Genomic DNA, 26894 nt, shown 5'->3' on the forward strand with positions numbered 1-26894 from the left:
CCCCTCTTTTTTGGAAAATACAAGTAAGGTTTGCCATTAAGAATTATCTGGTTGCAGTGAGCTTAGGTCATGCCACTGCACTCCAGCCTGAGTAACAGAGTAAAACTGTCTCAAAAAATAAAATAAAATAATAAAATAAAATAAAATAAAAAAAAAAAAAAAAAGAATTATCTAATAGCACTGCTATCAGATCATCAGAATTAAGATAACATAGCTACTAAAATGCAAATATCTTTCCTATAAGGAGTAGCAGAGTAATTCAAAAAAAAAAAACAGATTAATATGTCATATTCACAGATGTATTATTCTCTCTGGGAATGGAGAATAGGTCAGTTAGGTTTTGATGAAGAGTTGAAGCTGGGAAAGTCTGGGAAGTAGGAGATGATCTGAAGAGGGCATGCCTACAATGAAATTCAGCAGTAAAGAGCCCCAGGCTGACCAAGAACAGCATGAAGTCTCAAATCTCATCTCTCAACTTTCATTAGGAGAAACTGAAAATAGACTCCCTAACACTGAATTTTTGCTTAGAATAAACCATAAATTTTATCTTTCCACTAATTATCTTTTTATCTCTCAGTTCAAATCAACCTCCAATAAGAACGTATCTGTGGTAGGATGGATGGTGATGATGGCTGATGACCCTGAACATCCTGATCTCTTCCTGCTGACTGACTCTGAAAAAGGTGAATTGTTAGAATAACTGGGGCTTAGTATACTGCGTGTGTGTGTGTGTGTGTGTGTCATATATATATGTAATGTTTAATGCATACATGAAAAATTTGATGAGCCAAAACCTAGTTTCACTGGAATACTCAAGAGGGAAAGTGTTTGTGTAGTTTTATCTATTGGGAAATGCTTTTTTCCCATTATGTATTTTAATAAGATTAATATTTTTAGAGCTTATTTTTGGAGCTTATTAATTATTTTGGAGCTTTGCTACATGGCCATATGCTTGAAAATTAAAAGCCCAGCTAATCCCTAGAGACCCAACTAGGAAGAGAAGGAGGGAATTTGAGAGTATATATACCCCACTGTTAGTTTAAATTTTTAGAGATTTGCCATGTAGGCTATACTCCTTCCTTCATCAATACCTTGAAATGGATTGTTATTCTTAAGTTCTGAAGGTGGCAGAGTTTTCCTTTAAATATTTATTCTGTCACTTTAAATTATCCAGAACCAATGTTCTGCAGTCTCATCCACATAGATCTAGAGATGCCACACAATTATTGTGTTTATTTAGATGTATATTTTTCTAAACAACATTTAAGAACAAAATTATTGCTTCTAATTCATAAGCAGCAAAACTGACTCTCTGAATATATTTCTCTGAGATCACTTTCCAAGTTAATTATAACATTTTATATACAGTATATAGGTAGACACTTATAAATAGAAAATAATTGGCTATTGATCATTGGAGTTTGTAAAGTGGATATGAGAAACTGGAGGATGGGCCATATAGAATTACATCAGACCTCTTTACTTTACCTATGGCTATAGTGAATACCCCAAAGTTCATCAGAAAATATCCCCAAGTGATTGGCTTTTCTTCCATTATAACAACTGCCAGCTGTTGACAAGTACCAGAGAGAAGATACTTTCAGCAGTTCACAACTGGAATACTATACTATGTTACCTTTTATTGACTTCACAACTATATTTTGACCTCTGTTTATTCAGATGCTCTTTTGTATCAACAGATATCACACTTTTAGAATGTTTCAGAGTTTTAAGTAAACAAGTAAGCAAATATGTTGGATGCAGGAAAAAATAATAATACCAAAATGTCTTGTTTTTAGATTAAGTAGATTGGCTTACAGAATAAGCACACCCTACTCAGTATTTTTTTTCATAAGTTATTGGGGTACAGGTGGTATCTGGTTATATAAGTAAGTTCTTTAGTGGTGGTTTGTGAGATTATGGTGCACCCATCACCCAAGCAGTATACATTCCACCATATTTGTAGTCTTTTATCCCTCATCTGCCTCCCACTCTTGCCGCCAAGTCCCCAAAGTCCATTGTATCTATCATTCTTACGCCTTTGCATCCTCATAGCTTACCTCCCACATGTCATTGAGAACATACGTTTGGTTTTGCATTCCTCAGTTACTTCACTTAGAATAATAGTCTCCAATTTCATCCAGATCACTGCAAATGCTGTTAATTCGTTCTTTTTTGTGCATAGTATTCTATCATGTACATATACCACAGTTTCTTTATTCACTCATTGACTGATGGGCATTTGGGTTGGTTCCACAATTTTGCAATTGTTAATTTTCTAATTCTGTGAAGAAGGATGGTGGTATTTTGATGGTGATTGTGTTGGATTTGTAGATTCCTTTTGGCAATACAGGCATTTTCACAATATTGATTCTACCCATCCATAAGTATGGGATATGTTTCCATTTGTTTGTGTGTCATCAGTGATTTCTTTAAGCAGTGTTCTGTGGTTTCCTTTTAGAGATCTTTCCTTTGTTAAGTATATTACTAAGGTTTTTGTTTGTTTGTCTGTTTTGCAGCTATTATAAAAGAGGTTGAGTTCTTGATTTGATTCTCTTCTTGGTCGCTGTTGGTGTATAGAAGCCTACTCAAAATTTTGAATTCAGAGCCCCAGCCTCCTTCTCATATCGAAGGCATAATTCCTAAAATTATATTTTATGCTGCTATGAACATGCATGTTCAAGTATCTTTTTCGAATAATGACTTCTTTTTCTCTGAGTAGATACCCAAAGGTGGGATTGCTAGATCAAATGGTAGTTCTGCTTTTAGTTCTTTGAGGAATCTCTACACTGTATTCCATAGTGGCTGTACTAGTTTACATTCCCACCAGCAGTGTAGAAGTGTTCCATGTTTACCATATCCACACCAACATCTACTGTGTTTTTATTTTTTTTCTTATGGCTATTCTTGCAAGAGTAAGGTAGTATTGCATTATGGTTTTGATTTGCATTCCCCTGATTATTAATGATGTTGCACATTTTTTCATTTATTTGTTGGCCATTTTATATCTTATTTTGAGAACTGTCTATCCATGTCCTTAGCCCACTTTTTGATGGGATTTTTTTTTTCTTACTGATTTGAGTTCATTGTAGATTGTGGATATTAATCCTTTGTCAGATGTATAGATTGTGAATATTTTCTCCCACTCTGTGTGTTGTCTGTTTACTCTGCTGACTATTCCTTTTGCTGTGCAAAAGCTCTTTAGTTTAAATAGGTCCCAACTATTTATCTTTGTTTTTATTGCATTTGCTTTTGGGTTCTTTGTCGTGAAATCCTTGCCTAAGCCAGGGTCTAGAAGGATTTTTCCAATGTTGTCTTCTAGAATTTTTATAGCTTCAGGTCTTAGATTTAAGTCCTTAATCCATATTGAGTTGATTTTTATGTAAGGTGAGAAATGGGGATCAAGTTTCATTCTCCTACATGTGGCAAGCCAATTATCCCAGCACCATTTGTTGAAAAGGGTGTCCTTTCCCAACTTTATGTTTTTGTTTGCTTTATTGAAGATCAGTTGGCTGTAAGTATTTGGGTTTACTTCTGGGTTCTCTGTTCTGTTCCACTGGTCTTCGTGCCTATTTTCATACCAATGCCATGCTGTTTTGATGACTATGGCCTCATAGTTTAGTTTGAAATCAGGTAGTGTAATGCCTCCAGATTTGTTCTTTTTGCTTAGTCTTGCTTTGGGTATGGGGGGCTCTTTTTGGTTGCATACAAATTTTAGAATTGTTTTTTCTAATTCTGTGAAGAATGACGGTGGTATTTTGATGGCACTTGCATTGAATGTGTACATTGCTTTTGGCAGTATAGTCATTTTCACAATATTGAGTCTACCCATCCATGAGCATGAGATGTGTTTCCATTTGTTTGCATTGACAGTGATTTCTTTCAGCAGTGTTTTGTAGTTTCTTTGTAGAGATCTTTCGACTCCTTTGTTAGGTATATTCCTGAGGTTTTTGTTTTTTGTTTTTGTTTTTGTTTTGTTTTGTTTTGCAGCTATTATAAAAGGGGTTGAGTTCTTGGTTTGATTCTCTGCTTGGTCGCTGTTGGAGTGTAGAAGCCTACTCAAAATTTTGAATTCAAAGTCCCAGCCTCCTTCCCATATCAAAAGCATAATTCATAAAGTTGCATTTTAAGATGAGAGCATTTTCATTGGATTTAGTTAACAAATTCTTTGTTTTCTTCAGTTTTTTTTTAGCATGCCTAATAGAACTATTTCAGGTAGCCAAAATTTTATGAAGTCTCTCTATACTAATGGCCTTTTGCAGGGGAGGGGTAAGTAGGTAAATTGTAGCTGTGACCAGCTTAATTGTAGATATGCCTTCTTTTCATATTGACCTAATGTCTGTGTCTGAGTTCAGCAAGTGTAACAATGTTACCTAATTATGCATTTGGTGAAGAAACAATTACTTCTGAAAGTCAAAAAGTTCTTTGAGTGTTAGAATCTCAAGGAAAAAGCCGAATGATGCTTAAATATAGTTAGGCTCTTAAGCGATTGAATGCAGTTAAAAATGCAGTTAGAAATCAGCAAAAATTGTGAAATTAAAAAGAACTTAGGTCAATGAAAAAAAGAAATAAAGCTTAATTTAGAGCAGCCTATAGTACATGGATCCTTTATTTTCTCAATTTATTGCCTCCTCACCTTAATACATGTAACCATTTAAAATATCCTCATTATGTGTCAGTCCTGAATTAAAGTCAATAGAGGAATTACTAAATACACAAAGCACAGATGAATTTCTAATTTGCTGAAAGAGATAAAGTTGCCTCCTAGATTTTCCCCAAGAACCCTCAACAGAACTGGAAATCTGTAATAATCTTGACAAATGTCTTGTAATTAAAGACTGAAAGCATAGTCTATCAATGTTACCTGACTAATCCTTAATTTTCCTAAATAGCTAGTGTTTAAGTGTTAAACATGTTGAAGCATTTTGACATGTTAAAACTTAACATTAACATCTACTAATATTGAGACCGGGCGCAGGGGCTTACACCTGTAATCCCAGCACTTTGGGAGGCCAAGGCAAGCAGATCACTTAAGGTAAGGAGTTCGAGACCAGCCTGGCTAACATGGTGAAACCCTGTCTCTACTAAAAATATAAAAAACTTAGCTGGGCGTGGTGGCACATGCCTATAATCTCAGCTCCTCAGGAGGCTGAGGCACGAGAATCTCTTGAATCTGGGACGGGGAGGGTACAGTGAGCTGAGATCGTGCCATTGCCCTCCAGCCTGGGTGACAGAGCGAGACTCCATCTTAATAAAAAAAAAAAAAAAAAAGAAAGAAAGGAAAATCTAACTAATATTTAGATCACCTAAGTAATAAGTATTCAGAACCAATATTCTGCAGTCTTATCCACACAGATCTAGATATGCCACACAGTTGTTTTTTTTAGATATATTTTATTCTAAAGAACATTTAAGGAGATAAAATTATTTCTTCTAATTCATTAGCAGCAAAAGTGACTTTCTGAATGTACGATAGCGTGTAAATGTGTTGCATCAAGCACTCTTTATTGTATTGGAAATACAATAAAAAAGGAAACACAATAAAATGGAGGTGTTAAATGAATAGAATTCTAAAACTGAAACTCTAGTCATGTTTAATTTGCTCATTAATACCTGGCAGAATTGTTACACGTCATTGTCCTTACATTTTTATTATTTCCCCTTGTTTTGGATAATTTTAGGAAATTCGTACAAGTTTCAAGCTGGCAATAGAATGAATGCAATGCTATGGTTTAAGCATTTGAGTGCAGCCTGCCAAAGCAACAAACAACAGGTAAGCACTTCTCCTAATTCTCAAAATAGTCCATAATTCGGGAATATATGTAAAAGAGTTCCAAAGAGAAGTAAGCAGACTAGTTCTGAATTAACTAAAGAGAATAGTGGGGTTTTTATTCTTGTTGATGACAGTCAGTAAGACATGAAGATCTACATCTTAGTGAGGAGGAAAACAATAAGCAAACAAGTAACAAAATTTCAAACAGAACTATATAAAGAAAATAAAATAGAAGTATTTGATGTAGACCAAGAGGAGTACAGACAACTTTCAATAACATAAGTGTTGGCAGCAAAGATCTCCCTGAGGAGTTGGTACTGACATGAACCACAGGAAGGAACGAGCTGTAAGAAAAGGAGAGCAGAGTGCTGTTTAAGGGAAGGGCAAGAGCACGGAGCCTGGAGCTGAAACAAGCACAAGGTGTTCAAAGCAGAGAAAGGTAGCTAGTACGGTAGAAGAGTCAGAGTATAGCTCTCTAAAGGGTAAAAACTAGCTGGCATATTAAATTAATAAAAATTATTTGAATTCATCTTTATTTGATCTAGTGACCAGTTTGATGTGGGTGTCTGTGGTGGTAGTGAAACCAAACACCATTTGGATTTTATTTGCCTTTATTTCGCTGAACCAAAAATGGTCTAATTGGAATGCTTTCAGCTGCAGAAGAGCAGGAATTCATTGTGGTGTTTTCCCCAAACCCTGTTGCACAGTTAGAGTTGAACCACTGATTGGTAGAGCAGTCATAAAAAACATAGCTGCAGTTACAGAAATTTATACAGACTTTCTGTAGAACCAGTTTGTTAAATATATTTGAAAATCATTGGCAGCATATTGATAATGTAGAAGTATACAGTTAGCATTATCAGTAGGTAATATTGAATAATATGATGCACTATATAAGCTTAGAAAGCTTACAGAAGTATTTTTTACCCTGTCGTATTAGGATGTAAGTTATTACCCTTTCTTGATAATTGAACCCAAGGCTCCATAATATGAAGTGACTTACACGGATCACACTGGTGGATTCTAACTTTCTTCATCCTTTAAGTCCATTCTTTTTATTTGCTTGTTTTTTTACTTTTAGGTTCACAGGGTACTTGTGCAGGTTTGTTACATGAGTATATTGCATATCACTGAGGTCTGGTGTATAAATGATCCCATCACCCAGGTAGTGAGCAGAGTATCCACCAGTTTTTCAAACCTTACGCCTCTCCCATCCCCCCAACTCTGGTAATGCTCAGTGTTGATGGTTCCCGTCTTTATGTCTAGGTGGATTCAATGTTTAACTTCCACTTATAAGTGAGAACATGCAGTATTTGGTGTTCTTTTGCTGTGTTAATTCACTTAATGGCCTCTAGCTGCATTCGTGTTGCTGCCAAGGACATGATTTCAATGTTTCTTAAAAATCACTGTGTAGTATTCCATAGCATATATGTACCACATTTTCTTTTTTTTTTTTTGAGTCGGAGTTTCGCTCTTGTTGCCCAGGCTGGAGTGCAGTGGCGCAATCTCGGCTCACCGCAACCTCCGCCTCCTGGGTTCAGGCAATTCTCCTGCCTCAGCCTCCTGAGTAGCTGGGATTACAGGCACGCGCCACCATGCCCAGCTAATTTTTTGTAGTTTTAGTAGAGACGGGGTTTCACCATTTTGACCAGGATGGTCTCAATCTCTTGACCTCGTGATCCACCTGCCTCGGCCTCCCAAAGTGCTGGGATTACAGGCGTGAGCCACCACGCCTGGCATACCACATTTTCTTTATCCAGTCCACTGTTGATGGGCACCTAGGTTGATTCCATGTCTTTGCTATTGTGTATACTGCTAGGATGAACATACATGTGTCTTTTTGGTAGAACAATTTATTTTTCCTTTGAGCATATGCCCAGTAATAGGATTGCTGGGTTGAATGGTAGTTCTGTTTTAAGACCTTTGATAAATCTCCAAACTGCTTTCCACTGTGGCAGAACTAACTTACATTTCTACCAAGTGTATAAGCATTCCCTGTTCTCTGCAACCTTGCCAACATTTATTTTTTTTTTGACTTAGCCATTCTGACTGGTGTGAGATGGTATCTCATGCAGTTTTGATTTGCATTTCTCTGACAATTAGTGATATTGGCCATTGTTCATATGCTTGTTGCCCATGTATATGTTTATGTTCTTCTCTTGAGAAGTGTCTGTTAATGTCTTTTCCCACTTTTTAATGGGGTTGGATTTTGCTTGTAAATTTGTTTAAGTTCCTTATTGATTCTAGATACTAGACCTTTATCAGATAGTTTGAAATTATTTTCTCCCATTCTCTAGGAATGTTGGTTTAATCTGCTGATAGTTTCTTTTGCTATGCAGAAGCTCTCTAATTAGGTCTTGTTTGTCAGTTTTTGTTTTTGTTGCAACTGCTTTTGGAGTCTTCATCATGAAATCTTTGCCAGGGCCTGTGTTCAGAATGGTATCTCCTAGGTTGTCTTCCAGGGTTTTTATAGTTTTAGGTTTTGCATTTAAGTCTTTAATCCATCATGAGTTGATTTTTGTATACAGTGTAAGGAAGGGGTCCAGTTTTAGTCTTCTGTATATGGCTATCCAGTTATCTCAGCAGCATTTATTGAACCAGGGGGTCTTTTTCTCCATTGCTTGTTTTTGTCAGCTTTGTCAAAGATCAGATGGTCGTAGGTGTTAGGCATTATTTCTGGGCTCTCTATCTTATTCCATTGGTTTTATCTTGTTCCATTGGTATATGTTTTTATACCAGTACCAAGCTATTTTGGTTACTGTAGTCTTGTAGTATAGTTTGAAGTCAGATAGTATGATGCCCTCAGCTTTGTTCTTTTTGCTTAAAATTGCTTTGGCTATTTGGGCATTTGTTGTTGTTGCTCCATATGAATTTTAGAATTTTTTTTTTCTAATTCTTTGAAGAGTGTCATTGGTAGTTTGATAGGAATAGCATTGAATTTGTAGATTGCTTTGGACAATATAGACATTTTACAGTATTGATTCTTCCAATCCATGAGCATGGAATGCTTTTCCATTTGTTTGTGTCATCTCTGATTTCTTTGAGCAATGTTTTGTGATTCTCATAGTAGAGATCTTTCATCTCCTGAGTTAGCTGTATGCCTAGATATGTTTTTCTTTTTTGTGGCTACTGTAAATGGAATTGTGTTCTTGATTTGGCTCTCAGTTCAAATGTTATTGGTGTATAGAAATGCTGTTGATTTTTAGACACTGGTTAGGTATCCTGAGACTTTGCTGAACTTGTTTATCAGATCTAAGAGCTTTGGAGCAGAGACTCTGGGGTTTTCTAGATGTAACATCATATAGTCTGAAGAGTAAGAGTTTGACATCCCCTTTCTATTTGGATGCCTTTTATTTCTTTCTCTGGTCTGATTGCCCTGGCTAGGACATTCAGTACTATGTTGAATGGGAGTGGTGAGAGTGGACATCCGTCCTTGTCTTGTTCCAGTTCTACAAGGGAATGCTTCCAACTTTTGCCCATTCCGAGTGATGCTGCTGTGGGTTTGCCATTGATGACTCTTACTATTTTGAGATATGTTCTTTCAGTGCCTAATTTGTTGAGGGCTTTTAACATGAAAGGATGTTGAATTTTATCAAAAGCCTTTTTTGCATCTTTTGAGATGATTGTATGGTTTTCTGTTTTTAATTCTGTTTATGTGATGAATCACATCTGGTGAACCAATCTTGCATCTCAGGAATAAAGTCTACTGGATTGTGGTGAATTAACTTTCTGATATGCTGCTGGATTCAGCTTGCTAATATTTTGTTGGGGATTTTTGTGTCTGTGTTCATCAGGCATATTAACCTATAGTTCTATTTTTTCATTGTGTCTCTGCTAGGTTTTAGTATCAGAATGATGTTGGCTTCATGGAATGAGTTAGGAAGGAGTCTTTTCTTCCTCGATTATTCGGAATATTTTTAGTAGGATTGGTACTAGCTCTTTTTTGGTACATCTGGTAGAATTCAACTGTGAAATCCATCTGGTCCAAGGCTTTTTGGGGTTGGTAGGTTGTTTATTACTAACACAATTTTGGAACTCATTATTGATCTCTTTAGGGTTTCAGTTTCTTCCTCATTGAATCTTCAGAGGTTGTGTGTTTCTAAGAATTTATTCATTTATTTTAGGTTTTTTAGTTTGTGTGCATATAAGTGTTAGTCTCTGAGAATTTCTTGTATTTCTGTGGAGTCAGTTGTATGTCACCTTTGTAATTTCTGATTGGGATTGTTGGGATCTTTTATCTTATTTTCTTCATTAATCTAGCTACCAGTCTGTGAATCTTGTTTATTCTTTCAAAGAACCAACTTTTGGTTTCATTTTGTATTTTCATACAAAAATACAACTTTTGTATGCATTTTCACATCTCCATTTCATTCACTTCTGCTCCGATTTTGGTTATTTCTTTTTTTCTGCTAACTCTGGGGTTGGTTTCTTTTTGTTTTTCTAGTTCCTCCAGGTGTGATGTTAGGTTGTTAGTTTGAGCTTTTTCTAACTTTTTGACATAGGTATTCAGTATGGTTTGTTGTGTCTCTGTTTTCATTAGTTTTAAATCGTTTTTTGATATCTGTCTTAATTTCATTCTTTACCCAAAAGTCATTTGGAAGAAAGTTGTTTAATTTCCATGTAATTGTATGGTTTTGAGAAACTTCTTGTTATTGATTTCTAGTTTTATTGTACTGTAGTCTGAGGGAATGATTGGTATGATTTTAGTATTTTTTAATTTGTTGGCACTTGCTTTATGGCCAAGCATGTGATTGATCTTAGAGAATGTGTCTTGTGCCAGTGAGAAGAATGTATATTCTTGTGTTGTTGGATGTTGTCAAATGTTGAGTTTAAGTCCAGAATATTTTTGTTAGTTTTCTGCCTCACTGATCTGCCTGACACTATCAGTGGGATGTTGAAGTCTTCCATTGTGTAGTTATATAAGTCTCTTTGTAGGTCTCTAAGAACTTGTTTTCTGAACCTAGGTGCTCCACTGTTGGGTGCATATATCTTTGGGACAGTTAAGTCTTCTGGATGAATTGAATCCTTCATCATTATGTAATGCCCTTCTTTGTCCTTTTTATGTTGTTACATGGGAGATGGTTCTCTTGAAGACAACAGTTAGTTGAATCTTGCTTCTTTGTCCAGCCTGCCACTTTGCCTTTTTAGCCCATTTACATTCAAGGTTACTATTGATGTGTGAGGACTTAATACTGTCATCCTGTTGTTAGCTGCTTGTTATATAGACTTCATTGTATAGTTGCTTTATAGTATCGGTGGACTGTATACTTAAGTATGTTTTTGTGGTAGCAGGTATTTTTCTTTCATTTCTACATGTAGCACTCCTGAAAGGACCTCTTGTATGGCAAGTCTGATATCATGAATTTCTTAGTCTTTGTCTCAAGAGGATCTTCTGTCTCCTTCACTTATGAAGCTTAGTTTGGTGGGACACAAAATTCTTGGTTGGAATTTATTTTCTTTAAAGATGTTCAGAATAGGCCTCCAGCCTCTTCTGGCTTATAAAGTTTCTACTTTAAGGTCCACTGTTAGCCTGATGGGGTTCCGTTTGTAACTGCTGCCCATTTTCTCTAGTTGCATTTAAGATTTTTTTTCTTCTGCATTGACTTGGAGAATCTGATGATTAACTCTTGGGAATGGTCATCTTGCATCGTATCTTGTGGGGAATTTCTGAATTTCTTGAGTTTGCACATCAACTTCTGTAGCAAGATTAGGATAATTTTTGTGGACTGTATCCTCAAATATGTTTTCCAAGTTGCTTTCTCTCCTTTTCTTGCAGTGACACCAGTGAGTCATAGATTTAGTCTCTACATAATCCCATATTTATCAAAGGTTTTGCTCATTTTTTAAAATTTTTTCTTTATTATTGTCTCTGTTAATTTGAAGGAGTGTTCTTCAGTTTCTGAGGTTCTTTCTTTGGTTTGGTCTATTCTGTTGTTAATGCTTCCAACTATGTTATGAAATTCCTAGGTTGGGACTGGTGGCTCACACCTATAATCCCAACACTGGGAGACCGAGGCAGGCAGATCACTTGAGGTCAGGAGTTTGAGACCAGCCTGGCCAACATGGTAAAACTCCCATTTCTACTAATAATACAAAAATTAGCCGGGCATTTTGGTGCTTGCCTGTAGTCCCAGCTACTAGGGAGGCTGAGGCAGGAGAATCACTTGAACCCAGGATTTGGAAGTTTCAGTGAGCCAGGATCGTGCCACTGCACTCCAGCCTGGGTGACAGAGCGAGACTTCATCCCAAAAAAAAGAAAAGAGAAGAAATCCCTAGAGTGAATTTTTAAATTCCAGAGGTTCAGTTTGGCTCTTTCTTAAAATGGCTGTGTTGTGTTTCAACTCTTGAATTGTTTTACTGTTTTCTTTAGATTGGGTTTCCACTTTCTCCTGTATCTCACTGAGCTTCTTTGCTATTCAGATTCTAAATCCCATGTCTGTCATTTCAGTTATTTCAGCCTGGTTAAGAACCATTGCTGGGAAACTATTGTGGGTTGTTTGGAGGTAAGAAGACACTCTGGTTTTTAGAGTTGATAGAGTTCTTGCACTGGTTCTTTCTCGTCTGTGAGGACTGGTGTTGCATTATCCTTTGAAGTTGCTGACTTTTGCATGGTGCTTTTTGTTTTTATGTTCTTTGTTTCCCTTAGGGTTTGACTGTGGTGTGAGTTAGGTATAGTCAGTTGGCTTCATTTCTGGATGCTTTCAGAGAGCCAAGGTTCAGCTTGGCACTCCTGGGCTGTGTGCTGTAACTCACAAGGGGCTGGGACCAGGCCTCTGGCTTTTTCCTCTGGCCTCTTGCAGTCAACCACTAACTGCACTGGGTGGACCAAGGTGCTCTCAGGCTGCTGGCAAAACCTCTCCATCAGGGGCTACTGCCAAAAGCATTTCATCGGGGGTCACTAGTGAACATGTTCTAGCAGGTTAGTGGGGGCCACTGGTAAACGCACTATGGTGACAGTTGCCCGCAAAAGCATTCCAACAGAATAGTGGAAGCTACACTGTGCCTGCTCCCATGGGAGTGGCCAGGCACGGACCTTGGAAGGGGCCACCAGACAATGGGACATGTAGCTCAGACTCACCCTAGTCCCATGGGAAAGACAGCCCTGCTCTCTCCAGATATGGCAGTTAACAAAGGTCAAAGCCACCTAGAGGAATATGAAAGCCTTGGTGGATGGGCATCTGTGGCCGTGTTCCTTTGCAGCTTTCCCCACATCATACCCCCTGGGCTCCATGTAGAGTTAAGCCGTGTCTCTGCCAGCTCTCCAGGTAGTTCTGAACCCCTCGCAACTGAAATATCCAGGAGGATCATGGGATCTCCTGCCACTAGGATCCCAGTGGTTTGTGGTGAGAGTGGGACATTTTTAAAAATATTGTTGGAGTGGGCTTTGTTCTCTCATAATTTTTATTGTTTCAAATACATGTGAAACACTGATAACAGTATTTAGTACCATTTTTAGCAACCTCCATAAAAGACATGAAATGGCATAGAGCAGAATTATTTTTTTTGCCTTGTCAAGTTAGTGTCCAGGGCAGAATGAAATAAACAGATATAGCTTTGTCTAGACTCAGCCTTTCATGATTCACTTCTTTGCTATACATTTTCTTTAAATATAATTTAAGATATTAAGCCTCTTTTTTTTTTAGTTTCAGATTCCAAGATGAATCTAAACAATAGGTACATACCAGCTTAAAAGTTCGATTTATTTTACTGTATTTAGTATTTCTAAGGAACAAGTCAACCAGATGTGTATAAATATTTGTTTCTGTACTTGCAAGAATTAGGATAGTGGCAAATTTCTAAGTAGAACCTGTGAAAGTTTTAGTAGAAAACTCTGACTCACATGCAGAATACCATAAACCACATTCAGGCAACTTAAAAAGAAATGAAACTTTTACTTTACTTAAATATGGGTTTCTTATAATCAGACCTGAAAATTTATACTTTAAGCACTTGAGCATTTGTGTTGTATCTGATTTATAATTCAGTTATGATTATATTGTCCAACAGAATTTTTTATTCAGAAGCTGACACTTATAAGATATTCATGTTTTTTAGTATAATAGGTTTCAGAGAGAGGTTGCTAAAGTGTAAGAGCTGTTAAACTGTCTAAAAGACAGAAAAGACCACTGACATATCTCTACCAGTGCAACTCCGGAAAACTGGTTTTGAGGATTTGTTTTAATGTGGTGAAACTCTCTTTAGTTATTTGATTAGAAGATTCATCAACTAATTTTTCAAGGTAAAAATCCTATTTTAGAGAATTATTGGATTTCAAAAAGAAAGCAAATAAAATCTCTAATCTTTAGGCAGAGAACTATATTATATAACCTATTGATTTTCCAGAGTCACAATGTGTCCAAACACAATGTATCTAATAAGGAATGTTGTTTTTCTGTACTTACTTTCTTCATGATTTTACAAATAAATTTTTAGTAATGTTTGTTATAAAATTGTTTTTGCTGATTTTAAAAATGTGCGCCTAGGATTTTTTGTGATAAATAATGAGAAAATAAATAATGACAAGCAAGTGTTTCTGGAATCTCACCCGACCAGAGTCATACTTAGTCTTGCTCATTTATTCATTCGGTCAGCACCTACTGAGCTCCCTGTGTTGGACAAGAAAGATATTGTCTCTACCCCTTCTCCTGTATAGATGTCATTTTACTAGAAGAAGAGTATTAACTCATTTCGGTGATTTTCTCTCTAAAATGTTCTAGCATATTATTCATAAACTATTGAAGCTCCTTATATCAAATTCCTTTTAAAAGATATTTAGATAGGTTTGGGCTTGCCTAAATAACAAGGAAAGATAAGAAATACTCCTTTGAAAAACAACTTTTGAACTCAGTATGTAATGCTTATATTTTTTAGGTTCCTACAAACTTGATGACTTTTGAGTAAAAGCCTGAGAAAAAAAGAGAGGTGAACTATTGCTCCTATGTGAGCATGGGGACCTGATAAAAGAGCGCCAGCTATAAACCATCCTGTGCCAGGAAGAGCCCAGAGGCTCTGTCTCAGTCTTTGGAGTTCTGAACCAAAAAAGCACTAATTTCAGGGAATGAATTGAGATATTCCCAGAGAACAAATTGGAGTTGCAAAACAAACTGCCATGAACCATGCTTCTTATCTCAGAACTGACCTGTGGAAACCACTGCCTTAAAAGAATGAAAGGAAAACCAACATGAAACACCAAATAGTGTGTGTGAATCTTCTGGCGGTGCTGTGCTTGGAATAGATCGTAGCTAATTTGCATTTCTTTTAACTTTGTAATAATTTTAGAGGGGGGAATTGCCTTTTTTAGGTACGCTTTAGAAAGGAAAAACATATTGTTGTGGACTACATCAGGAGCTGGTTTGGAACAGAGGTGAAGAGACTTAGCAGGGATTGTACCAGCAGCCCACCTGCAAGGTTTGTTCTCCCTCTCGTAGTCTGCAACCTCACTGGCTTTCTCACAGCAAGAGTGTAGGAATGAGAAATGTTGGTCATGTGAGTTGTTGGGTTTGTTTGGGATTGGGTGGGGGTGTTTTGTTTTGGATGAGGGGAGAATTTTTTAAACACTAAACTTCTGAAATGTAGTACTGTAAGAGGAACATAATTTCCTGCAGGAGTTACAAAGGCTGAGTGTTCATTTGCCAGACACTTTTTTTTTTTTTTAAAGTACATTCCAGAAAACATGGTTGTTTCTAACTAGGGTTAAAATTTAGCTTTCTATATGAATTCATTGTTGGACCACGGATCTGCTAAAGTAAAGAACTATAATCCCAACCTAAACTTTTCTGAGATTTTACAATAATTAGATCTTTTCCCAGGTTAATTTGGAATTCCTCTTCTCCCAGTCACAGGAGGTTTTTGTCATCAAGACACATTGATATTTTGTCGGGATATTTTCCTTTACGGTGTTTAATGTACATCATGCCAGAGTTATTTTTTTATGATTCATTTTCTCTGTTTTTGTTCAGTATGAATGAGATTCAGGATCGTATTTGTTTAAAGGGTAACACATATAGATGTACATATGTATTTTTGTTACAAGACATACGAAATAATTTTAAGAGGGATAAAGGTGAAAATATCAGATTCCGGAAATTTTAAGTATCTTAAACTTTATAATTCTTATATGATTTACCATAAACATACCAAAACATTTTTCTGAAAAGTTACTATAGGTCTGTGACATGAAACCATATTTTGTCAGTAGTTGACCAAGCAGTTTTTTGAGAACTCTTCTATGCAATAATGCATTTAATTTGTAAAATAAATGTTGAATTATAAAAAAAATTTGAAGATGAGATGCCTTAGAATTTTAACGAAAAATGGCACTCGAACAACAGCTACGTGTTGAATGATATAAACTCTTGAGACATCATAGATTTTAGCAGTGGCCCAGAGTAAGGTAATGCTTTGTGACCGGTGTCTACTAATAGACTTGTTATTTTGGGCCTCACATAAAATTTCTCACATTCATATTCTTAGAGAATTTTATACTTTTTTATTATAAGTATTTTGCCCTCAGTCCATGAAACTTAAATAGAAAATATTGCTTATACAATAATTAGCCTAAAATCTATCCAAAGGAAAAGAGAAGAGCTTTTTTGAGTGTTTTTTAATTTAATTCTCTGTTTGGAAAAGATGTTCAGAGTTCAAATATGCTTCTTATATAACAGAAATACCATTATTTCTGGGATTTAGTGGCATAGGCTGGAGAAGGCAAAAGTTTCCTGTGCTGAAGGATTTTTCAATTGACCTTAACCCATGTTGGGTACATAGAAAGACACCATCTGCATAGCCAGCAGTGTTACTACATAGACCTTGCACAGCTTACTTTTGTTTTGCATTTTTTTTAATTTTTCGATTTGTCTATTTCTCTTCAGAAACAGCGTTTTTAACAGTGTATTTGCTTTTTTAAAAAGTATTGTGAATGGAAACCCTGTGGATTTTTTTTTATTTCGTTTGTCATAAATAAGCTAAAGTAGACATGTTGTAGATTAATCATATCTGTGGAAATATGCAACTAAAAATCAGAGCCTGACATCACATAGTTTTGCCAAAGGGAGAGAGCTAAGCTGGAAGATGTGTTTGATATTTTCAGCTCTGAACATTAATGGATGCTTGCATAGAGTAAGATAGTGTTCAAATTTGGTTAATAGTAGATAGCCTTGTGGCCTCTGACTGACTAACCCTCTTTACATAACAGTACAGAAGTCCTTGTTTTTTTTTGTCTTTAAAATTTATTCATCTAAAAAATTAGTCATTGCTTAAGATTATTTTAGCATTTCAAGCAAATTGAAAACAAAGTGAATTAAAATAGTGTAGGTGAATTTTTTTTATCTATAATTCACCAAATATCTCATAATTCAAAAAAATATGTAACTAAAATATATTAAATATTTAGGTAGTTCATTTGTGGGAAGATGAATCTTTTTATTAAGCCTGCCCTCAGCTGTAAATAAGTGACTCAAAAGCCCAAAATGTTCATCAGCATTAAGTTCAGTTGTTTCGCCCTTAGCCAAGAACTCATTAGAAATTCAGTTATAATTTAAATTTAAGTCTGCTTTGATAAGCATAATGATTAGCATGTTATATGGCCTGTTGTAGTAGTACGTACTAGCCAATTTGAGGCAATCTCATTTAACAATTTATTTGAACATGGAGGTTTATTTTTCATATGTAAGTAAGATGTCAGCTTTAAAATTACAACTCTAAAAATAACTACAGATTGACCTTCCAGAGCACTATTTTTGGCCTCATGCCCCCTCTGTTCAGGCTTTGCTTGTTTTTCAGAATGTGATTTTTACCTCCAGACAGATGGTAAGAATTGAACAAGAACTGATCAAACACACCTTCCTATTTTGTTTTCTTCACTATGTAAATATTATTTGGGTAAACATTATAAAAAGGGATCCAAACAATTTGAGTTTAAGTATTTTTTTCTTTCTAGGCATGTGCTTCAATGACAATTTTTCTGTGTGGAAAATGCCATATCACTATTGCACTGCCTTCTGTGTGGACTGTGTTGGTATTGGATCTTTCTGTATTATCAAGAGTCAGGGTGTTTACAACTGCAAAGTTTGTATAAGTGGCTTTATTCCTCTTCTAGACGATTTATGAGGAGGCTAGGAGGCACTGTTTATCGGTACAGGAGGAAAAAAAGAATGGAAAGCATGTTTACAGACTCTAGTGTTCCTTGTTAGCTTAAACTGGGGCCCTCGAGGAGCAGCCTGTTGATCTTTTGGCCAAGCAACTTGAGCATAAGTCTCTTATTTCTTTCTGAGGTTAATTCGTAAGCTATATACCTTTACTACTGAAAACAAAACTATAGGGTATCATACTAATTGAAAATCAATAGTAATAGGCCTTTTAAATGAATATATCTAGTATTGGTATCCTTCCTGTTTTTTTGAGGCATATTCCTTTCCAACCAGTTTTTAAAACACCACGTAATCATCTTCTGCAAACAAGGGATACCAGTGTTGCCTAACGGAAGATAATCTTTAATAAAGTAAATCCTCTGCTTCAAAGGCTTTTGAAATAATTGGATCCCTTTTTGAAAATGAAGATGGATTTAACTGTGTCCAGGTGGAATAATAGTATTGCTGTTGCATGAATAGATGATATAAAGCAAGTGATGAGGTTGGTCTGACTTCTTTCGTGACCTTTTAGGGTTTGCTTTTATTTTCCTTCTCTTTTTTGTATTATGTCTTTCAAAATAGTAAATATATTATTTTACAGCCCAAGTGGTATTCTGTTTTTTCTAAGCTTTGAGATACAAATATTGCTTTTTAATCACATTGATGATATATTACTTTCCATGTGAACCTTTTCAGAATGATTTAAGTACCTTTGATTTTGATCCCCTAAAAATGGCTTGTGTCTAAAATGACATTTTGTTCCCCCTATTTGGAGGGTTCTAATGAAAGAGATCCATGCATAAAAACTCTTTTGCTATTGTAAACAATTTGATTACACCTGTGTCTTAAGTTATAGTGTGGGGAAAATTTGGTCAGTGCCTTATTATTTGAAGAGCAATTTTAGGGCATCAAATATGACAATAATCATGTGCCCTCTTGCTCCTCTTATTTCAGGAGTGTGTGCTATCCCTCTCTCCACCAGCTTAATCTTTGTCACCCCAAGTCTAACAAAGTCATTGCAGAAACCTCTGTAGGTAATTGTTGCAGTCCTCCTTGGTTTTTGAGTCTTTTTAAACAAGATTCCTCCCTGCTTCTATCCTTTTAGAGTAGGAGATTAAAAATAAACCCACCCGAATCAACCTTAGATATACACTCTTAAAAACAAATTTGAAGAGCAGTATTCAGCCAAGTTCATTTTTATTTTGTTGATGTTTTGAGCATATATTTAATTGTAAGGCCTTTTGAACAAGCCCTAAAATAATAAGATACAACCAGAAATATTTGTTTTGGTTTTGTTAAATGTACTGAAATCTTGTATTGAAAATCCCTTTGTCCAGAAATGAGATTTATTTCCATTTATTTTTATATTTAAGTAACACTCAGAACAAACAAATAGTCACTTAACCCACCAATTATTATTTTCTTGAAAATATGCAAGAAAGTAAAAATATCTCTAATATGTAAATTAAAGGGAAGTTAAGAGGCTAAACTAATTTTCTCAGTGAAAGCAAAGCTTGGCGATATTTTACTTCTCTCAGATTATTGGAAGACCTGGAGCTACTGGATGTTAACCTGAGTCAAGATGTTCTTTTACATTTTTTTTTTTAAAGGGCTAGTATGTTCCAGAGTAGGCAAGTAGACATAGTCATTCAAGCCAAATGAAACAGTTAACTGGTCCTTGAGGATTATTAGCAAAATTTAAATTTTGACCCTGGCCATTTGTACTACAGAAGTGATGGAGATTAAAAAGATACATAATTAGAGTGTTTTGGGATGGGGCTCTTTTTTTTTCTTAATCGAAAAGCAGAAACTCCATAATTATTCGCTGTGCTTTAGATAACAGATAACAAATATTGTTTCCCCTGAAGATATCACCTACTAGAACCATTCACATATATAGTCCAATAGTTGCTGACTTAATAGGTATGGTGAAATCGCTGATGATGAGTCAGCAGACTCTCAAGAGTTTCTGTACCTTGATGACTGACAAATTCATTGTTTTACATCCTACTGAAGTACATGTGTGTGGGGAGGGCGTGGGGAACTGGTTGACAACATAATCTAAAGGAGATCAAACATCTGTAGGGACAGGTACCCAATGATAATAACATATCTGAAAACACAAGCCGTTTTTATTCTTTATCCCAAATAACTTTGAGGTACTCTAATGATGAAGCACTCGACTGCACTATGACCTCCTTGAGTGATGTGCAGCTTGGTTCCTCTCTCACTTTTTGTTTCTGTTTAATATGCAAATGTGAGTGTGCGATCTTCAGTGTGTCTGCATAAGCTAACTTAAAATGAATTTAAATACAGTTTTCTGAAATATTTCTATTGAAATAAATTACTTAAAATTATAGATTGTGTGAGGATGTTTTTGTTACTGTATTTGCATTTTTATCATTAACTTTTAAGGTGCAGATAAACGTTAAGTTGATTTTTTTCCCCTTTCTAAAATAATCAACAAGGCTATTGTTGATACAGGGAAAGCTATGAAAAAAACTTTGGTCGCTCTTCTCTAGCCCACGACAAGAATGTGCTACCTGGCATGTGGACAAATGGGGTTGTGGGGAATAGAGTAAGGGCATAGTATTTCCAACTACATCTCCCACTCTGAGCATGTGATACGATAGGATTAGTCCCCAAAGAGGCTCTCTTTGCTCATATGTAACATGTATTTCTTTTTACCGTTTCTGAAAACAATCCATCTTCCAGTGCAAGGAGCTTTAAATTGGAGGAAGTACAGGAATACCTGTGTTTGAGTCTCCTTTAGGTTATTGGCTGGATGTTGATTATGCCCTAAGAATTCCACATTAGCTTAGCCTCTAAATGGTTTAGGAACCCCCAACCAGGACAAGCCCAGTATTTTGGCAAACCGTAATTCAGTTTTCAGCAGTTTTCTCACCTCTGTAGTGGCCTTTGAAATTTCTCACTGTCCCTTTACTTGAACCGAAAGAGGAGAATGACACTTCTTTGATGGGGTCAACTTGTCTTTACCTCGTTCGTACCACCTTTGTCGTACATCAGTTTCCTACAAATGCAGAATCTGCTAGGTCCCCTTTCCTATTTCAGCCGTTGTTTGTCTTAACACCATATTGTCTGCATTACTGTATAGCTGTATAAGTTGATACCTGGTGAGGTAATTTTATGGTCTTCAAAATTACCTTAGCTATTCTTGACTTTGTCTTTGCTGTAAATTCTGAGACCAGTTTTTTTATGTTCCGTGAAAACAGTGTTGTTATTTTTATTAGAATTACTTTGGATTTATAGGTTAATTTGAGAACAGTTCTGAAAAGTTTACTCCTTTTATCTGTAAACATGAATTGTGTCTCCTTTTATCTAGGGCTTTTAATGTCCTTCAATAATGTTTTACAGTTTTCTCCCTAGTAGTCTCTGGCATTTTTTATTAGTTTATATCTAGGTAAATTAGTTTTTCTACTATGACTGACTTTTTGTTATATTTTCTCATTGATTATTGTGTATAGGAATCCTATTGGCCTTTATGTTGATCTGTCTATCTAGCGACCTTGTTGAACTCTCTTACCTAGCTCTAATGGCTTGTCCAGAGGTCTGTTGGAATTATATTAGCAGCAAATAAGAATAGCTGTTTCTTCCTTTCCAACCTTTGTACCTTTTTTTTTTCTTGTCTTATCCTTACTTGGCTAGGACTCCAGTACAGTATTGGATTAGAAGCAGTGGTCAAATGCCAAAGAACTTAATTACCCAGTCTCCTCAGAAAACCTCAGAATATGACACAGCCCTAGAATGAACCCTAAGCATGTTATAGTGTAGCCCAAGTATAGTCTTCATCGTATTTTTAGACCAGCTAATCATCAACTTAAATTTCTGCTTTTTTTTGTAAAGTATGTTTATACTCTTACACAGAAAATAAGTGGCCATTTGCTCTCAGCCACCACTTACAGTCAAAACTAAATAAAATAGTGGGTCACAGGACTATTGCAAAATTTAGAGTATCTATGTGTAATTAAGTTTCTTACTCTATATCACTGATTCTCAACTGGAAGCAATTTTGTCCCCTAGGTGATAGTTGTCAGAGTCTGGAGACATTTTTGGTTGTCACAACTGGGAGAGGGTTATTCTGGCATCTGGTAGGTAGAAAGGTAAGGGATGCTGCTAAACATCCTACGGCGTACAGGCCAGCCCCCTCAACAAAGAAGTATCTGTTCCAAAATGTCAATAATGCCAAGCTTGTGAAATCCTGCTCTATGTGAGTGACTTATTATATCTCATAATTTGAGCATATTGAGATTGGTTGTAGGAAAGAGTTCAGTTTGTTTTGGCAAGGGACTTTCACTCTTCCCTGGATGTTAATCTTTTTTTTTTTTTTTCTTTTGAGGCAAGATGGTCTTGCTCTATGACCCAGGTTAGAATGCACTGGTGCAATCTCGGCTCACTGCAACCTTCGCCTCCCAGGTTCAAGCAATTCTCCTGCCTCAGCCTCCTGAGTAGCCAGGATTACAGGCGCCTGCCACCATGCCTGGCTAATTTTTGTATTTTTGGTAGAGATGGGGTTTCACCATCTTGACCAGACTGGTCTCAAACTCCTGACCTCGTGATCCACCCACCTCAGCCTCCCAAAGTACTGGTATTATACCCGTGAGCCACTGTCCCCAGCCAGAAGTTAACCTTTCTTACAGAAGTTTAGCCTACTGGCCAGAGGAGACGAATTAATAGCTTGGAAATATATTCATGGCCTGGACCATAATGTGTTATTCTTCAAGTATTTGTTGAGTTAAAAGCTACATGTTTCAACCTAAAGTAGACTTGTGGGGGACATTCTAAATGAGCACAGGCCTGCAGAAACGTTTGTCTACCTCTGTATGGTTATTCCAAATCTGAAAGGATAACCCCAATAGCAGTAGAACAAAATAGGCTATCAGTATATCAGGCTGGATTATTTATTTAACTAATCTGAGGTTTAATTAAACCAGAAGCTATTTTTGTTATTGTAACAGTATTATATCCACATTGTAAAAAGTTCAACTACAGAAAACTATAAACAGTGCATGTCCCACCTGTCAAATTCCTATCTCCAAATGCAATAATAACATTTATCTTTCACTCAATTCCTGTAATCCTAGCCTAGTTTCTTTCAGTCTCAAGTTCTGAAGATTTTTGATTTTTCGCCTCCCTCAAACCTTTGCTCAACCCAAGACCTTTACATATACTCTAGTACTGTCAGAGCGAAAGCATAAAAATAACAGCCCTTACTCCACATAGACTTGTGATGCATTGGTCACATTATTTTTTATTTGATCAAATTAGCTGTAAAAATGATTATAAGAGAGTACTATGAACAAATATATGCCAACAAATTGAATAACCTAGAAAATGGACAAATTTCTAGAAACTTGAAACCTACCAAGACTAAATCATAAAGAACATCTGAATAGACCTGTAACTAGTAAAGATCAGTAATCAGAAACCTCCCAGAAAAGACCCTAAACCTGGTGGCTTCACTGGTGAATGATACCAGACATTTAAAAACAAACTAATACCAATCCTCAAATTTTTCCAAAAAAGTAAAGCTGAGGGAACACTTCCTAATTCATTCTACGAGGCTAACATTGTCCTGATACCAAAGTCAGGCACAGACACTACAAGAAAACTACAGACCATTATTTATTATGAGCAATTCATGCAGAAATCCTCAACAAAGCACTATAATTTCAGCAGCATATTACAAGCATTATATAACATGACTGAGTAGGATTTATTCCTGAAATGCAAGGATAGTTCAACATGAAAATCAATGGTAATACACCATATTAACTGAATAAATATGAAAATCTCAATTGATGCAGAAAAAAAGCATTTGACAAAATTCAACACCCTTTTATGACAAAAAATAATAATAAACTAATAGACTCTACCTCAACATAATAAAAGCCATATATGGAAAACCCACAGAAAGTATACTGAATGGTGAAAGACTGAAAGCTTTTCTTCTGAGATCCAAGAGCAAGGCAAGAATGTACATTTTCACCCCTTCTATTCAACATAGTACTGGAAGTTCTAGCCAGAATTGGAAAGGAACAGATAAAATTATCTCTGTTCACAGTTGATATGATTGTGTAGAAAACCCTGAAGGTTACACACAGACTATTAGAACAAATAAATGAATCCAGCAAAGTAGCAGGATACAAAGTCAACACACAAATCAGTCACATTTCTGTATACTAACAATGAGCAATCTGAAAATGACACAGTTCCATTTACAAAAGCATCGAGAATAAAACAGAAACTAACTTAACCAAGGAGGTGAAAGATTTGTGCGATGAAAACTATAAAACATGGCTGAAAAAAATTAAAGACAAATGAAACATATCCCCTGCTCCTGGATTGAAAGACAATATTGTTAAGATGTGACTACCCAAATCAATATATAGGTTCAATGCAGTCCGTATTATAGTATTTTTTACAGAAATAGAAAATCCCATTCTAAAATTAATATGGAATCTCAAGGGATCCCTAATAACCAAAACATCTTGAAAAAGAACAAAGCAGGAAGACTTTTTTCCTGATTTGAAAACTTCCTAAAAAGCTACAGTAATCAAAGCACTGTGGTACTAGCATAAAAACATAAACCAGCGGGATAGAGAGCCCAGAAATAAAACGTATATGGTCAAGTGATTTTTGACGGGATGCCAAGACACCCATAAGGAAAGGAGTCTTTTTCAGATGGCACTAGGGAACTGTATATCCACATGCAAAAGAAAGAAGTTGGATCCTCACCTAAGACTGTTTACAAAAATTAACTCAAAATGAATCGAAGACCTTAAGACCTAAGCCTGTAAGTCTTACTGAAGATAACATAGGGCAAAAGCTTCACATCATTGAATTTGGCAGTGATTTCACAGATATGACACTAATGGCACAGGCAACAAAGGGAAAAACAAATTGGACTTAATGGAAATTTAAGATGTGTGTCAAAAGACAATATAAACAGAAAGCAACCCACAGAATGGGAGAAAGTATATGCAAATTATCTATCTGATAAAGGATTAATATCCAGAATGAATCAAGAACTGAAACTCATCAACATAATTCAGAAATGGGCAAAGGACTTGAATACACATTTCTCTGAAGAAGATTGCCAATAAATACATGTAAAAAAATGCTTAATAAATATGTGGTGAGGATATGGAGAAATGTAAAGACCTGATTGGATTGTTAAAGGTAAAGCTACAAAGACAGCAAAAGGAAATCTCTGTGAACCTGAACAGGAAAGAACTTAAATCCCTCAAAGCCCTTCCATAAATACAAAAAAACAGAGTGTCTGTTCAATTGACAATACAAAGTTAACAGACTGGTGAAAACCTGGAAGAAAATTTTTGGAGTTTATAAGAGCAAAAGATTAATGTCAAGAAGATACAGGACATTTTTGCTAAATATATTCAGTAGAAAATTGGGCTAAAGGACATGCATAGACAATTTATAGGGAGAAGTCTAAACCATGAAAAAATGTTCAACCTCACTCGTAGAGAGAAGTGCAAGCTGAGAGCTGTCATGTTTAGCTATCAGATTGATGAAAAATAGGTAATACCAGTTATGGTATGGGGAAACTGGAACCTTCATGCACTCAGGTGAGTGTATAAACTGGTAAGGTGCATGCCAAAGAACATCTGGGCGGTATTAGGGAAATCATGTATGTGTATAGAGCACAGGAATAAGGATTCTGATGCTAGAATTGAGCTGCCTGGGTTCAGACGCTGGCTCCGTCACTTAACTAGCTACATGACCTGGCGCAGGTGACTTAACTTGGTCTCTCAGTTTCCTCATCAGTAAAATGTGCACAGTGTCAGAATCCACGTCATAGAGTTGTTGTAAGGCTAATCTAACTGGTAAATCTCAAGCCCTAGAGCAGGGCTAGCACATAGGAAACACTTGGTCAGTGTGAGGGAGAGTTAGTATCATTGTTACACACCCTGTAACCTACTAGCTGCTCTTGGAATCAGGTACTGGGAGTGAGGTTAGGAATGAAGGGGAAGTTTTAAATGGAACAGTTACAGAACAGTCATAAAACTAGTCACAAGAGTCAGGTATTTGCATGCAGTTACCTATGAATTAAGTCGCAGTGAACTAAGGAGTGTCTTCACCTGTAAACCAAATATAGAAATAAACTAGGCATATTCCTTATGGACAAACTGGCAAGGAGAGAAAAACATGAAGAAAAGCCGCCTGTAAAACAATTCCCATTTGTTATTGTTTGGGTTTTTTGGGAGGTTTTTTGTTTTTGTTTTGAAACAGAGTCTTGCTCTGTCGCCCAGGCTGCAGTGCAGTGGCGCTATCTCGGCTCACTGAAACCTCCATCTCCCAGGTTCAAGCAATTCTCATGCCTCAGCCTCCCCAGTAGCTGGGATTACAGGTGCACGCTACCACGCCTTACTAATTTTTTGCACTTTTAGTAGAGACAGGGTTTCACCATGTTAGCCAGGCTGGTGTCAAACACCTGGCCTCAAGTAATCCACTTGCCTCAGCCTCCCAAAGTGTTGGAATTCCACGTATGAGCCACCACGCCGGCCTTGATTTGTTTTGTTTTGTTTTGTTTTTAATAGAGATGGGGACTTGCCCTGTTGCCCAGACTGGTCTTGGCCTCAAGTAATCCTTCTGCCTTGGCCTTCCAAAGTGCCAGGATTACACACAACGGCCAGTGCGTCCAGCCTATTGTTGATTATTAAGAGGAGTATTTCAGCCACATAAGTTAGATCACTGCAGGGCCTTGCATAAAATGCAGACTTCTGAATGCCCTCCCACCAGCCAAATCAGAATCTGAGGCCAGGGCCTGTTGCACACTAAAATTTGTACCTGATTTGCCCATAGCCCAAGTTAAACCAGAAGTAACAGTTGCTGAATTTGCTTTATTATTGCCTGATTGTCAGACCCAAGCTTTTCATCCAGTTTAAGTTCAGAAACCATTGGCATCTTATTAAACTGTTATGGGAAAAAGACAAACAAGCAGGCTGTCTTTT

The 26894-nt window shown here is 36.4% G+C and overlaps 1 protein-coding gene across 3 annotated transcripts in view; it reads left to right on the forward strand.

The window, feature by feature from the left end:
- The window catches only part of LOC108301293 (ras-specific guanine nucleotide-releasing factor RalGPS2), a 42268-nt gene extending 22010 nt beyond the window's left edge, over positions 1 to 20258 (forward strand). For all 3 annotated transcript variants that reach the window (XM_017524419.2, XM_017524416.1, XM_017524418.2), the window contains 3 exons: positions 578 to 683; positions 5682 to 5773; positions 14645 to 20258. In XM_017524419.2, the coding sequence (XP_017379908.1) occupies positions 578 to 683; positions 5682 to 5773; positions 14645 to 14674 (228 nt within the window). In that variant the 3' untranslated portion in view covers positions 14675 to 20258. The remainder of the gene's footprint in view (positions 1 to 577; positions 684 to 5681; positions 5774 to 14644) is intronic.
- The last annotated feature ends 6636 nt before the right edge of the window (positions 20259 to 26894 follow it).

Source organism: Cebus imitator, unplaced genomic scaffold (assembly GCF_001604975.1).
Source record: "Cebus imitator isolate Cc_AM_T3 unplaced genomic scaffold, Cebus_imitator-1.0 Scaffold33, whole genome shotgun sequence".
Lineage (NCBI taxonomy): Eukaryota > Metazoa > Chordata > Mammalia > Primates > Cebidae > Cebus > Cebus imitator.